This window comes from Balaenoptera physalus, assembly GCF_965194825.1.
Source record: "Balaenoptera physalus genome assembly, chromosome: 4".
Taxonomy (NCBI): domain Eukaryota; kingdom Metazoa; phylum Chordata; class Mammalia; order Artiodactyla; family Balaenopteridae; genus Balaenoptera; species Balaenoptera physalus.
The window spans coordinates 97896234-97910360 of record NC_138891.1 but is presented as its reverse complement, the minus strand read 5'-3'; the positions used below and the strand labels follow the sequence as shown (position 1 = coordinate 97910360).

Below are 14127 nucleotides of genomic sequence, written 5' to 3'. Positions count from 1 at the left end.
ACATACAAGATGACAAAAACAATTTCAGATGGTTACATGTATAACAGTTGACCTGAGTTAGGTTCATGCATGGCTCTCTTAAAAACAAGGGATAACTTGTTTTAAGAGTCAGAGACTTCAATTCTTTTAGGATGAAGAATATCATGGAGTGACAATAGAGGATGACGATGTAGCTTTATGAAGCAAAAGAACCTGTAGCTTCGATGTTGATGGAATGAGTTTGACAATGAGAAGAAAAAGCACTTACTGAGGATCACAATGTGTTATTACCTTGTGTTGTCACCCAAGCCTCAGTTCTGAATGTAACAGGTTCAAAGTCTGCAGTAGGAACTGACCAAAAGTATTAAAAATAAACCAAGTGATTGTTTTAAATAAGCTCACAACATTTACTTCAAAAAGAATCTTACTAGTATAATATAGGTTCTAGAACTACATAGCAACTTTTAAAAACTCTTAAACTAGAAGAGTAAAAGTTGATTTCCTAAAAATTGGCCATACCTCAGTCAGGTACCTATTTCCTTATTCCTCCTTCTTTGATGATCTGATTCTAACTAATAAGCCTAAGTGGGATGTGTGGGTATTGCTAAGAACTTATCTTTGGAAAGAGGCTGAGGCCTCAGCATGATGAATCAAATTGGGTATCCCTCCAGACTAAGCAAAGAAAGAGCATGCCTTCATGAGCAAAGAACAGCTTGCTGATATATACTTGATCAAATCTCAACTGCTTCATCAAGTGCCTAAAGATCTCCACCTTAGGAGTCCATGGACCAATCAAGATCTAGAAAAGCTTTGACTACCACCTTGAAGTCAGACATCCTTTATACTAGTATTACAGTTAGACTTTCTCCTTTGGTTGGTCTCTACTTATATCCATTCTTTCTGATTTTATTCCTTTCCATCTTTCTACTCATCTATGTACTATGATGATTTCAAGGCTCCACTCTTTTTAAATTTATCTTTCCCTGCTCCAAATATTTATGTCCCTAGCACATCTTGTTGGTAGCACCCAAATATCAATCTTGTATTTGCATAGATGCTGTCTAATGCCATCTTCTATTTTATTTACAAAGGAAAGGCTTTTGTTCTTAACTGTCTTGAAGGTTTGAGGAATAAAACATGTCTCCCACGTCTGATACATCATCTTTAGAGGTATACAACTTGGAGGATACTGAAGGCACTTAGTGTTTGTCAATTTGAACTGAATATGCCTAATTTTTCACAAGAAGCTTTATTTTCAAGAGATAAATGGAAGTTAATAAAATGCACAGTGACAAAGATTTTACAGAGGAAGCAAAAGGCATTCAGCTGCCCCACAGATCTCCCCTTACTGTGCTCTTCTTGCCAGCTCCACAGTGGGAACTGAAACTTAATACGAATTGTATCTTTACTCTCATGGGGTGTATTGGTTACTCCCCAAAACTGGGATTACTCAACACACTGCTGGGTTAGGTTGTTGGGACTCTAAACCAGGAACACAAGTTTACCTGGTTTGGACTCAGGTGCTTCAGGACTTGGTGTGGTTTTTGGTCTGGGACGTGGATGAATTGTCTGTTGTGATGTTTTGGAAGCTGAAGGAAGAAATTCTTGGGTTATTATATAACTACATCACCCATGGTTCTGGAAGCTATGGGAGGCAAAAAACATGACTCTAGATCTTCTACACCTTGTTAGATTTTTGCCTGTTTAGTTTGAGATTTTTGTCACATACATAACTCCTTTTATATCTTCTTTTATCATAGAAGATTCTTTGAAGACAAAAATCACTTTTTAATATAAGAAATAAAGATTAGTAATTATAATCAAAGTCTCATAGAGCAGCTTGACTGGGCAACAAAAAGGTTAAGAACTGTTGCTAAATTTTAATGGATAATGAAGAACAGCCATACTCAATCTGAGGTTTATAATTTAATCTTCCAATCTTGGGTACATGTTCTATATAACTATTAAAATAAAAACATATTATTACCTAAATAGAAACAAAACAACAAAATACTATGCAAATAGAAAAAAGGTAGAAACGTAGATGTGCAATGAATGGATCCTCTTGGCCCTATGAGAGCTGTTGATGACTTTATCTGTCTAGATAAGAGGGAGGTCTGGATGTGTTTGAAAACCAGCATGTGCTTTTACCACAAGCACCGCTGGAATAAAACACAGAATGACACAATTTCAAACAGGTTACGTGGCAAATAAATATCCTAAAGTAGGGTCACACATGATTAGTTCTATTAAAAACAACAGGTAATTTAAGGGTTTTCATAATTTTAAGAAGAATGTAATTGAATGGCCACAAAGAATAAAACTGTTGTCACGTGGAGCAAGATGAAACTCTGGGTCTGACAACAAGCAGGATAAGGCTTGTTGAAAACACAGTTTATCATTACCTAATGTTGTTCTGGGGGCCTCCGGTCTAAGAGTGACAGGTTCAAGGACTGCAGCAGGAACTGACCAAAAAACAATACAGTAAACCAAAGAGATTTAAAAATATATGAAAAGTTAGAACATTCACACCCCAACAAAACTTGCTTATATATCATTCCCTCTACAGAAACAAAGAAAAAAAAAACAGAGAAAGAGTAGAGGATTGTTCTTTGAACATTTGGCCAAACGATAGTCATGGTCAGTCTTAGGCTTATCCTTGGAAATATCTTGAGTCAACATGAAATTCTCCTAGGTTTTAACTAATGGATTCTAATTGATACGGAAAACTCTGCACTGGAAAATATTTTTAGGCATTTACCTAATATACACTGAACAAAGAAATTGTCTTTAAAATAATCTGATCAACTTGTACTTCTATGGAGGCTGAAAATGAGCCCTTACTGTGTTTAAGTAAACATGGATACAATAGACAGTTTATAAGTTTGAAACAGATATAAAAATTAATCATTGAAGTGGATGGCGTTGGTCTTGCCAAGAGCTTATCTATGGAAAGAGTCTGAGACCTCTGTCCAAACCATGACATACAAAAGAGCAGGATAAAGATGGTTACTCAATCTGAAATACTCAGTAGAGCATCTCTCTGGCCTAAGCCCAGAAAAAGTGGAAATCAAAGACTGTTGATGTCTCTCTATCAAATCTAAGCTCTTGAACCAGGTCCTCAAAATCCTCTTTCAATTGACTGGATGGATCCATCCAAATGTAGCATCATCAACAGCCAGGTTTTGACCATGAGAAGTAGGAGAGTCTGTTCTAGGTACCCCCAACCACCACACTTCTGGTTCTTCTGCCTTGGTTCACATTTCCCTCCATGCATTCAAATCCTGTAGTGGGCCTAAAGCCCAAGGTCCAAGGTCCAAGTCCAGTCCACCTTGATCTTTTCCCTTGTATCATGCAAACATATTCTCAACTTTACTGTTTTAGAAATGAAATGTCTCCCACAGCTGGCATATCACCCACAGTTGCCAATATTGGTCCAGGAATTTGCAAGGGACTTACAATTTGTTTATTTACTTGAACGTAATATATTGGCTTTGCTAAAGAAGTAAAACTGGAATTTTATAGTAAAAAATATACTAAATGTATGTCAAGACTCACACATAAAAAGAATATGGTATTCTGGCACCAACTGTATCTCACCCAGTCATGTTCTCCTCAACACCTGGTAGAGGAGACATTACTGATGATGCCTCATGACTCCATGCTTAGAGAGAATATGAGCTTGGCACTGCTTTGCGTCCTCACTGGGACAGGTTACTAGGGCTCACCCTTAAACCAACGAATCACACATTTACCCGGTTTGGTCTGAGGTACTTGAGGGCTTGGTGTGGTTTTAGGTCTGGGACGTGGACGACGAGGTCTTTGTGATGCTTTGGTAGCTAAAGAAAGAAAAGCCTTATGTTATTCTACATCGTATGGCTCTGGGTACTGAGGAGAGGTTTTTCCAAAACCTGTTAGAGTTTTTAAAGTTCCATGAATTTGTAGTTTAAAATTTTTACTCCTTTTATGCCAATGCATCTTTTTTTTTTTATGGTTGAGGGTACTTTGGAGGCAAACTCATGTTTATAGTCAAATTACTCATTCAAGGCATGAAAATTAGCACTTGTAATCAGATACTCATAGAACTTCCTCAATGGGGGAAAAATGAGAAGGAGGACCAATTCTGGTGCAAGGGGAGGGGAAGTTAGGGTCACACTAAGACCCTAACTTCAGATTTGGATAATTGCCTATTTGTCAAATTAGTAATAAAACACATCATTACTTAAAACACCAACAAAGAAACAAACATACCATGCAAATAGTTTTTTTAAAAATCTAGAAACTTAGATGGCAAAGGAGCTTAAGAGTAGCCGTTATTGCTGATCAGCCTAGAGAGGAAATAGATCCCAATTTGTTTTAAACTCAGCTTTAACACAGAACACTGTTCAACAAAGCACAAGGCAACGTGATGATTTCAAATGCCCCACGTGGCAGGTAAATGTTTTGAACTAAGCTCATGCCTGCTCTCCTAAAAACAACAGGAACTTTGTTTTTAAGAGGCTTCAGGGCTCTTCAGGTGAAGACAGTGACCAAATGGCAGTGGAGGATGATAGTGGTCACCTCGTGAAAGAGGAAAAGCAATGTGATGGGGATGGAGACTGAACAGACTGTACAAGGAGCAGCGGAAGATCTAGGCGAGTGGCACAGGATCATTACCTAATGTGGTCCCAGAGGTCTCAGTTGTAAAAGTAACAGGTTCAAGGTCTGTAACAGGAACTAAAGTAATAAACAAAAGAGGTTTTTAAAAAAATGTGTATGAAGAGCTACAACATTCACATCAAAATGAATCTTGCCAGTGTAACATTGCCTCTAGAATATTTTTTTAAAATTTCTGAATGAAGGGTGTTATGGACTGAATTGCATCTCCTCAAAATTCATTTGTTGAAGTCCTAACTCCCAATGTGACTGTGTTGGGAGTTAGGGTCTTTAAAGATGAAGTTAAGGTTAAATGAGGTCATAAGGGTGGGGCCGTAAGCCAATAGGACTACTGTCCTTATAAAGGAGGAGAGACACAGGGATGCTCACGCATAGAGAGAAGGCCCTGGGAGGACACAGTAAGACGGTAGCCATCTGCAAGCCAAGGAGAGCGACGTCAGGACTTATTAAACCTGCTGATACCTTGATCTTAGACTTCCAGGCTCCATAGCTGTGAGAAATAGATTTCTGTTGTTTAAGACACCCAGTCTGTGCTATTTTGTTACAGCAGCTCTAGCAGACTAATAGAAAGGGAAATCAATTGCTGTGCTCAGACTTGGCCAAACTGTAGTTAGGGACTTCTTCATCTCATGAGATAGTCATTACTTTTGGTCTCTGTTTAGCACCACAAAAGGGAAACAGTTCCTGTAGTTAGTGCTTGAGTATCTGAGTCTGCTATGGTAGACTTTAGGATACTGTTAGGCTTTTACCTAAATATGTTTCTAACAACCCTCAAGAAGCACGTGAAAAACTAACCTGTACTTCTGTGGATGCTGAATAAAGAAAATATCTACTATGTTTGTCAAATTATGGTTGCAGAAAATGTTCCTAAATAACCAAGCAGCCATTACACAAATAGCCAAAAAGTGTTCTGATAATCTTGCTGAGAACTCAGCTTTGGAAAGATCTTGTGACTTCTGTCCAAACAAGAAGACTAGGTAAGAGGCAGCTTCTTAGTCTGTGGCATCCAGTAAAGCACCTGTCCACTCTCAGTACAGGGAAAACTATCCAAGTATGGGAAGAAGAGATTTCTGATGCTCATTAAGAACAATACTAGTCTTATTCAACTAGTGTCATTCAAATGCATCATCACCAACAAAAATGTTTTGCCTGGCACTTAGAAGACGCAGGGACTCTGCCCCCTCTGGTTGCCTCTATATATGTCCTATGTTTTCATCTTGTTCACTCTCACCTATCCACTTGTGCAAATTCTGATGTGACGTCAAGGCCCAAACTCCTTCTCTGCTCTACTGAAGCCCACGTTGATTTTTCACTTCTTTAAGACTTGCTATAGATGTATGAGATGAGAGAATTTGGGGTCCCTCCATCACCAGTTAGGGAAGAACTATAGATCAAAAGCACCCATTTTGGATTATATGTGAGTTAAAAAATAAAATATATATATTTCCATTTAAAAAAAGAGCCACTATAATGAGTCTACACTTAATGTTTGTGTACCTAAGAAAAATCTTGAATTTGCAAAAACACCCTGCCCTGTTTTCATCCTCTAGGATTTTCACACAAGAGAAGTGTTTGTGCTCAACTAACCTGCAGACTGAGAAGTATAACATGTCTCTTACTATCCAGAATTGGAGAGAAGGTTATGTCTCTTCCAAACATGAACTCCTTGCCAGTTCTGAAGGGGCAAGGACTCTTCATGGTTCCCTCACTAGGGGGTATATGGGTTTACATTTTCAACCAGTGACAGGCTGCCAGGCTCCTTAAGCCAAGGGCCTTGCTTTTATCTGGTGTAATCTCCACTGCATCTGAACTTGGAGTGGTTTTAAGTTTGTGTTGTGAATGACATGTCCGTTGGGATGTTTTTTTGGAAGTAGAAAAAGATAAATATCTGTTACTTTAAAGCTTCTGCAACTTATAGGTTTTTGAAAAAAATCTTCTTTAAATTTTCCAAAGCTTGATAGATTTTCTTCAGTTTCAGGAAATGTTTCTTTCTAGTGTGAAAAGTTTGGCCCTACTATGCTACCGTACCTTCCTTTGTTATTGAAGATACTTTGGGGACAAAGTTGACACATAAAATGAAGTTATTAATTCAGAGAGTCAAGATTGGTATTTTTTAATCACATTCTCCTAGAGTCCCCTGACTGCATTAAAAAGGTTAAGAATCATTTCTAAACTATGGTAGAGATTAAGGGGGAGTCAGATTCACCTTAAGGATGGGGCTTACTATTTAAACTTATTAGCCTTGATCACATTATCTGTTAGACAATTCACTAAATACGTATTACCCAAATGTTAACAAAACAACAAAAAAACCAGGCAGATAAAGAAGGCAGGTGCATAAAGGATGTATAAAGAAACTTCCCTGTCACAGCCTGGTTAGCATAGGTCAGGACCAGGCACTCTTATAAATACATGAAATTTACCTTAACAGAGAACTCTGGTTGAGCTAAAAACAAACTGGCTTGAAAAAAATTTTAACTAAGTTACAGGGCAGGAAGATATCCCAAACTAGATCCAGGGATGACTCTCTTTAGAACAAGAATTAACTTGCTTTATGCACGTTTAACTCACAAGATAAAGAATGTAACTAAACGGCAACGGAGGGGAATGGGCAGAAGTTTGACACTGAGCAGAAAATGTGCTTGCCGAAGGTCAGAAAGTGGCATTACCGAATGCTGTCCCTGGAGCCTCTTTGATAGGAGTAACTGCTTCAAGGACTGTAGCAGGAACTGGCCAAAAATAATTAATAATAAAAAATGTTAAACATTTATACAGTCTCAGAGGGATATGGTGTGTTTGCACTCGGGTACCAGTTTATCACTCAGGAAGGATTGTCTTTGTACTCAGATAACTGTCCCTGAGAAGTGTCCCTGAAGTTTCTCATTCTGTGACGATCCTAGTCTAGGTAATGTGCCAAAGTAGACCTTACCCATCTTGCTAAAAGCTCATCTTTGGAAAGCGAAAACAAGCTTTGCCCAACTGGGGTACTTAAGAGAGCAAGATGAAGGGCAGCCATTCAGCCTGTGGTTCAGCTGTGTCCTTCTGTCTCATGCCCGGGAAAGCCTACCATGTATGGATAGTGATGATTCTTACATGAAACCCAAACTCCTAAGTCCAAGAGTAAAAATTCCTTTTCAGCTGGTCCTTTGAGCCCATTTAGCTACAGCAGCTTCAACAAAATGCTCTGATCAGCACTTAGAAGCTGACAGCCTTTACTGGTCCGAGAAGCCTCTGTCTCCTCTCACTGGCCTCCACACAGGTCCTGTCTTCTGAACTGCTTCACCCCACCCCCTCGTGCCCCAGCCATCCAAATCTATAGTGATTTCAATGCTCAAGCCCTTCCTAACTATTCTGGCCCACCCTGATTGTTTCTTTAAACCAGGGGTTGACAAACTATGGCCCATAGGCCAAACCTTGCCCATGGCTTGTTTTCATACAGACCATTTCCATTTTTAAGTGGTTGTTAAAAAAAAAAAAAAAAAAAAAAGGGAAAAAAGAAAACAATGCATCAGAGATTACTGAGGCCACAAAGCCCCAAATATTTACTATCTTGCCCTTTATAGAAAATATTTGTTAACTCCTGCCCTAGATCTGTACTATGACTTATACAACTTTAATAGTTACCAGGAAATAATCTCCTATTTGCCCAAATATATGTTTGACCTATAGCTGTTTCAGTCCACTACACACATTCAATATATAAAGGATGAATAGAATTGAATGAGAAGCCAATGAAATAGACATTTAGAGAGAAGATGCTAATTCACAAAGGGGAAGGAATTCGGCTACCCCCTAAGACCTGTCCGACCGTGTTCTGGTTGCCTGCTCTGGAGTGAAAGTGGCCGCTAGCCCTGACTTGCCCCTTCACTTTCTCTAGACCTCACAGGGATGGGCTTCAGGATTCCTCAACCGGGATCTACACATTTACCCAGTTCAGTCTGAGGTGTTTCAGGACTCCGTGTGGTTTTAGATTTGGGACGTGGATGACGAGTTCGTTGAGGCACTTTGGGGGCTAAAGGAAGAAAACTTCAGGTTAATAGAGTGTTTTTAGCTCCAGAAGCTGTGGATAGGATTATAGTTGTTATAATTTCTTGAATTGCAGGAAATTTTTCTTTTGAGTTTGAAACATTTGTCCGTATTTGATGATTGCCTCTTTTTATCACTTATATTACCGTGAAAAACAAAAATCCCACAGAAACCTGAGTTGATATATCAAGGAGATTCTCAAAAGGGATTTCGGAATGAAAAAAATTTCCAAAAACCTACTGAATTATTGTGATGGTGGGGAAGGGGTAGGGTGACTTTACACTAATGATGGTGCTTGTAACTTCAATTTACTAGCCTTGGACATGTTTTCTATTTCACTCCTCACTGAAAAAAGACTGTATCATTATCTAAAACGGCAAAATAAAAACAAAATCATGCACGTAGTAAAAAATATAGGAATTTAGATCTGCATAAGAATGACGTCACACCATAATGGCTGTTACACTGTACTCAGTTTGGATCAAGGGCAGACACTCCCACCCCTAACCCCCATTGATTGTGTCTGAAATTCAGTAACACAGAATGTGATTAAAAGGTTACATAGGGATGAGATGCCACAAATTCAAACGCATTGCCTTACAGATATGTATACTAAGCTAAGTTCATACTTGATTCTTTTAATAACAAATGAGTTGTTTTAATACTCTTCAATGTATTAAGAAGTAATTGAATGACAACAGAGGATGACACAGAGTCTTGTGGTTGTGACAGTGACAAAATGGGTCTGAAATGAGCAGGAGCAGATGCTTATGGACATAATGTGTCATTACCTACTGTTGTCCCTGGAGCCTCGGTCCTAAGAATAACTGGTTCAGGGATTGTGGCAGGAACTGATCAAAAGTAAGAAAAGAAATCAAAGAGATTTTTGTGAGTGCATGAAATGTCAGAAAATTCATCTTAACAGTAAAAATAATGCTTCGAAGGGGAAAAGGGAAGGGCAAGGATGGATTACACAAAAGCTTTAAAACCAAGAGGCAGGAACTATAGGGGTGGGAGGTGAGAGGTAGAGGGGGTGGGGAGTAGAGTTTCACCCTAGGGTCTGCCCACCACACATAGAACAGAGAGCCAAAAAGAAGCTGAGACCATACTCACTAAGAGACTAAGTCCTTAGTGAAGAGAGTGGCATTTAATATAATAAGGTGAGGAACAACCTCTCAGTTTGTGGTATCATATTAAACTAAGCATTTTCAGTTCTAAGAATAGAAAAAGCATGGTCCTGTGTAGAAGTAAGGATCACTGAAGCCCACTGGATCAAACTTAAGCTCTTGAGTAGACATCCCAGTCCCTTTAATTTCATCCTATCGAGGCCCATTCAACAGGAGTGTTATCAACAAGTCATCCTCTGTCTGGTCACCAGCTTCCTTCAGCACATTCCCTGTTTATCAGCCTTTGTTCACTCAACCCTTCACTCATCTAAATTCTGCACTGATTTTTTTTCCTAATTATCCTGGATCGTTTTCCTGCTCCAAATATTTACTACATTTCTAGCATATATCATTTGTACTATTTCAGAAATTATTTTACATTTGTATAAACATGCTGCCCTATGATATTGTCTACCTGTTTATGCAGGAACAGCTTTTGTTTACAACTATAGTACAAAATGTTTGGGAAATAAAACATAATTCCTACTTCTGATTTGTCTCACGGTTGCTAATATGGTTATGGGGATATAAAAGGGATTAATAAGAAGAATAGTGTTTACTCTTAAGAGATATATAAGGCATGTACCGATTATGTGCACAGAATTCAGGGTCCCAGCTAGGGTAGAATGCTTGGATTCCTTAAACCAGAAACTGCATATTTACCCAGTTTGGTCTGAGGTACTTCTGGATGGGGCGTGGTTTTAGGTTTGGGACGTGGACGACGGGGTCTCTTTGTTGTTGTTAGAGCTGAAGGAAGAAAAGTTAGGATTAATATAGTGTTGGTGGCTCCATTACCTTTGAATAGGATGATATAACCGGGTTCTAAGCTTTCTAAAACTTGCCAGAGTTCTTTTGAGTGGAGACACCTTTGTTACTTTGGTTTGAAATTTTCTCCTTTAATATATTAACAGGTTTTCTTTTATAATTAAGAATTCTCTAGAGATTAAAAATTATAATTATGTTTAAGAAATGAAGATGAGGGACTATCATTTTCTTGAAAGTGTCCCTAATGAGAAATCACGCTAAACTGTGACAGCATGAGAGAAGTTCAAACCATCCTATACTATTCACTTATAATTTAAAACAACTAGTCTTGGGCAAATTTTCCACTTGGTAATTTACTAAAATAACTACACAAAATTAGGTGCAACATCAATAAAGTAAAAAAAAAGTTATGTAGAACTTGAAATATAGAAAGTAAGATGCTTAAAGAAACTTCATGGTATCATAATTGACACTATATTGGTGGTCTAAATAAAGAATATATGGAGAATCACATTTAGCCCCCAGCTCTAACAAACAGTACTATTTAAACAGAGACTCAGATTGACATGATGCAATTACAAGCTGGGAGATGCAGCAAATAGATGTCTTGAATTAAAGTTTATACACATTAATGTTAGAAAGAAAGTTTTTTATATTTTACGATGAACACAGCAATAGGATGACAACAAATTATGACATCATTGTCTCTACAAAACATAGATAAGTCTGACAACAAGTAAAGAAAGTACTTGCTGAAGGATGTACAGGATCATTACCTAAAGATGTCCCAGTAGTAACAGGTTCAAGGTCTGTAGCAAGAAATGATCAAAAGCAATTTAAAAAAAGAATTGTTAAACACATAAGAAAAGTCACCAAACTCTCTTGAAAATGAACTTCACTAGAGTAGCGTGGTTCTACTGCCAGAAAGCAAAATTTCAAAGTTCTAAGGTGAGGGTACAAAGATATATGATATTATGAAATGGTTATACCCTTACTATCTCCACATGGTTACCTACAAGTATTGCTTTTTATATCATCTGATAATATAATGGAAAACTCTGCTTAGAAAAATCTTTAGGCATCTGTCTAAAAACATTATGGTTAACAACTGTAAGAAAAGAATGTGGAAGTATAATTTATAACACAATATATTGGAAAACAAACAATTACATCTATGTCATGATAGATGCAATTGTTGATATATTTAAGCAGATATTGGTAATGAATAACCAAAATAGACAATGCTCTTTTTTGTTAAGAGTCCACTTTGGAAAAAGACCAAGACCTCTGTCCAAACAAAGCCATATAAAAGAGCAAGATACAAAGGATCATTCAGTCTACAAAACTAGCCAGTTCATCTCTCTGTTATCAGGACAGAAAAGGGCTGACCGGAGAGTATGCTGTAGCCAAGTGGCTCAGATCCAATCATTGAAGTCAGGCACTCAAGGTCCTCTTCACAGACCCATCTAAAAGTAGCACTGCTGACCACAATTTCTGAGCACCAGCCAAGTAAACATTGCCCTTCTCCTTTCTCACAATCAAGTTCTACTTCTAAGTCCTATCCTTCTGCTGTCATCCACACATATGGCACCTTCCAGCTTCTGTTTATGTTATTCCTGCTCATCCCGCCAACAAATCTACAAACTATACACATTTCAAGGCCCACATGACACTTATCAGCCCATGGATCTTTCACTTCTCTAAGAAATAACTATGTGTCTAACAGTTTGTAAAACTCAATAAATATGTTGCTTTTGCCCATTTTCCTTTCTATCCATATATGAACAGTTTCACACAAGAGCAGCTTCCTCCCTCAACGAAGCCAAGTCCCTTGTTATTTCTAAACTATTCCTCACAAATGCTAATGTGGCAGTTAATCAAATATGAGACTAACTGAACTAAATAGGCTAGATACGCAACTAGATACCTTTTTGCTGAGCCACAATCAAAGAGAAAATGTAATCGAATGGTGAGAGAAGCAAATAAAATACAAGGTACCAAGAAGATACTAAGCAGTGTGAGGAAGTCACACGTATTGACTAGAGCACTTGTAACCTGGGCGTCCATCCTGAAGGATCACAGGGTTACTAGGCAGCGAGTTACACTCCCACCATAGTATCACATCCAACAAGGTTCCACAGGTACCAGGAACCACATATTTACCTAGTTTGGCCTGAGATGTCTCTGGGCTTGGCGTGGTTTTATGTTTGGGACGTGGACGTGGCCGTGGACGTGGCCGTGGCCGTGGACGACGTGTTCTTGCTCTTTGTGATGTTTTTGGAGCTGAAGAAAGGAAACTGGTTAATGTTGTCTTATGACTCCAGAAAAAAAGGATGATACATGGCTCTAGGTTTTCTAAAATTTGGCTAGATTTTCTGGAGTCTTGAGAAATTCATCTCTGGGGTTTGGAATTTTCTTTGTCATCCATATGCCAAAAAAAAAAAAAAAAAAGTTGTGGGGGGTTGTCTGCTGACAGTTCTTTTGAGAAATAACATATAGCATTATTTTAATTATCTGAAAACTTTACTGTTATTGCTGGTATCAGAGTTTCAAAGAGAACCCTGATCCAAGGGATGTCAGAAGCACAGCTTGTCTACATCACATGAGAGAGGGACACAGGCTCACCTGTTTTGGGGAGATTATATTTAGAAATGACTTGGGTTAGGCATACATCCTATTAAACATTATTAGACTAAACACATCTCATTTCTTAAAATCATTGGTGGACCATAAAAATGCCTGGAATATCTTAAAACAACTTTCTTTTGATGGCCACAGAATTATACCTGATGTTTATAGGGCAGAGACTCCTAACTGCGTTTGGAATTCAGCAGAACCACTGGCTCTGTAAAGCTTTAAGAAAGCTGGACAATGTGGGTGATAGATACTCTGCCCTAGCTTCATAGATGCTTATATTCTAACCAAGTGACTTATTTTAAACATCTTCAATACATTCAAAATGAAAGAATATAGTTGAGTGACAAAAAGGGATGATGAAAAAATCTTACAGAAGAGAAAACCTTTTGACCAACATAGTAATGGAATTGACTGGACAATGAAGAGAAAATGCTCTTGCCTGAAGACATAAAAGGTCATTACCTAATGTGGTCCAAGGAGCCTCAGTTCTCAGAGTTACAGGTTCAATGTCTGTGGCAGGAACTGACCAAAAGCAATACAATAAACAATGGAGATTTAAGAAACATAGGAAAAGAAACAAAATTATCTTGAAAATGAATCCTTTTAATCCTGTAATGTTTAAAAAGCATTTATGAACTCTGGAAAAAGAGTATTTGTTCTGTAATAACTGGCTGTACTCGGGTACCCATTTATCTCACAAAATAGCCATACCCCTTGCACTTTGCATCCCTGTGAGGCCAATGAAAAGTAGGTTTTTTGGTGTTTAATTATATGATTGCAGCTGTATTGGAAATTTGGCTCCAAAAAAATCTCTTAACTGTCTGATAATGTATTTTAAATTACTCTGAAAAATTATTATGAAAACTTCTGTTAGTATTTGAAAGGTTTTCACCACCAT

The 14127-nt window shown here is 38.0% G+C and overlaps 1 protein-coding gene across 39 annotated transcripts in view; it reads right to left on the bottom strand.

The window, feature by feature from the left end:
• Positions 1 to 14127, bottom strand: part of ABI3BP (ABI family member 3 binding protein) — a 280524-nt gene that overhangs the window by 98559 nt on the left and 167838 nt on the right. For 32 of the 39 annotated variants that reach the window (XR_014263069.1, XR_014263070.1, XR_014263071.1 and 29 more), the window contains 12 exons: positions 13692 to 13751; positions 12756 to 12875; positions 11369 to 11401; positions 10491 to 10574; positions 9453 to 9512; positions 8564 to 8647; positions 7305 to 7364; positions 4636 to 4695; positions 3735 to 3818; positions 2385 to 2444; positions 1485 to 1568; positions 271 to 330 (listed from right to left, as the gene is read on the bottom strand). The exons of 2 other annotated variants lie outside the window; for them this stretch is intronic. Coding sequence is in view for 33 of the 37 variants with exons in the window: in XM_082460250.1 (XP_082316376.1) it covers positions 271 to 330; positions 1485 to 1568; positions 2385 to 2444; positions 3735 to 3818; positions 4636 to 4695; positions 7305 to 7364; positions 8564 to 8647; positions 9453 to 9512; positions 10491 to 10574; positions 11369 to 11401; positions 12756 to 12875; positions 13692 to 13751 (849 nt within the window). In the remaining 4 variants the exon portion in view is untranslated. The remainder of the gene's footprint in view (positions 1 to 270; positions 331 to 1484; positions 1569 to 2384; positions 2445 to 3734; positions 3819 to 4635; positions 4696 to 7304; positions 7365 to 8563; positions 8648 to 9452; positions 9513 to 10490; positions 10575 to 11368; positions 11402 to 12755; positions 12876 to 13691; positions 13752 to 14127) is intronic. 5 more of the 39 variants (XM_082460252.1, XM_082460259.1, XM_082460251.1 and 2 more) reach the window with 5 other exon arrangements.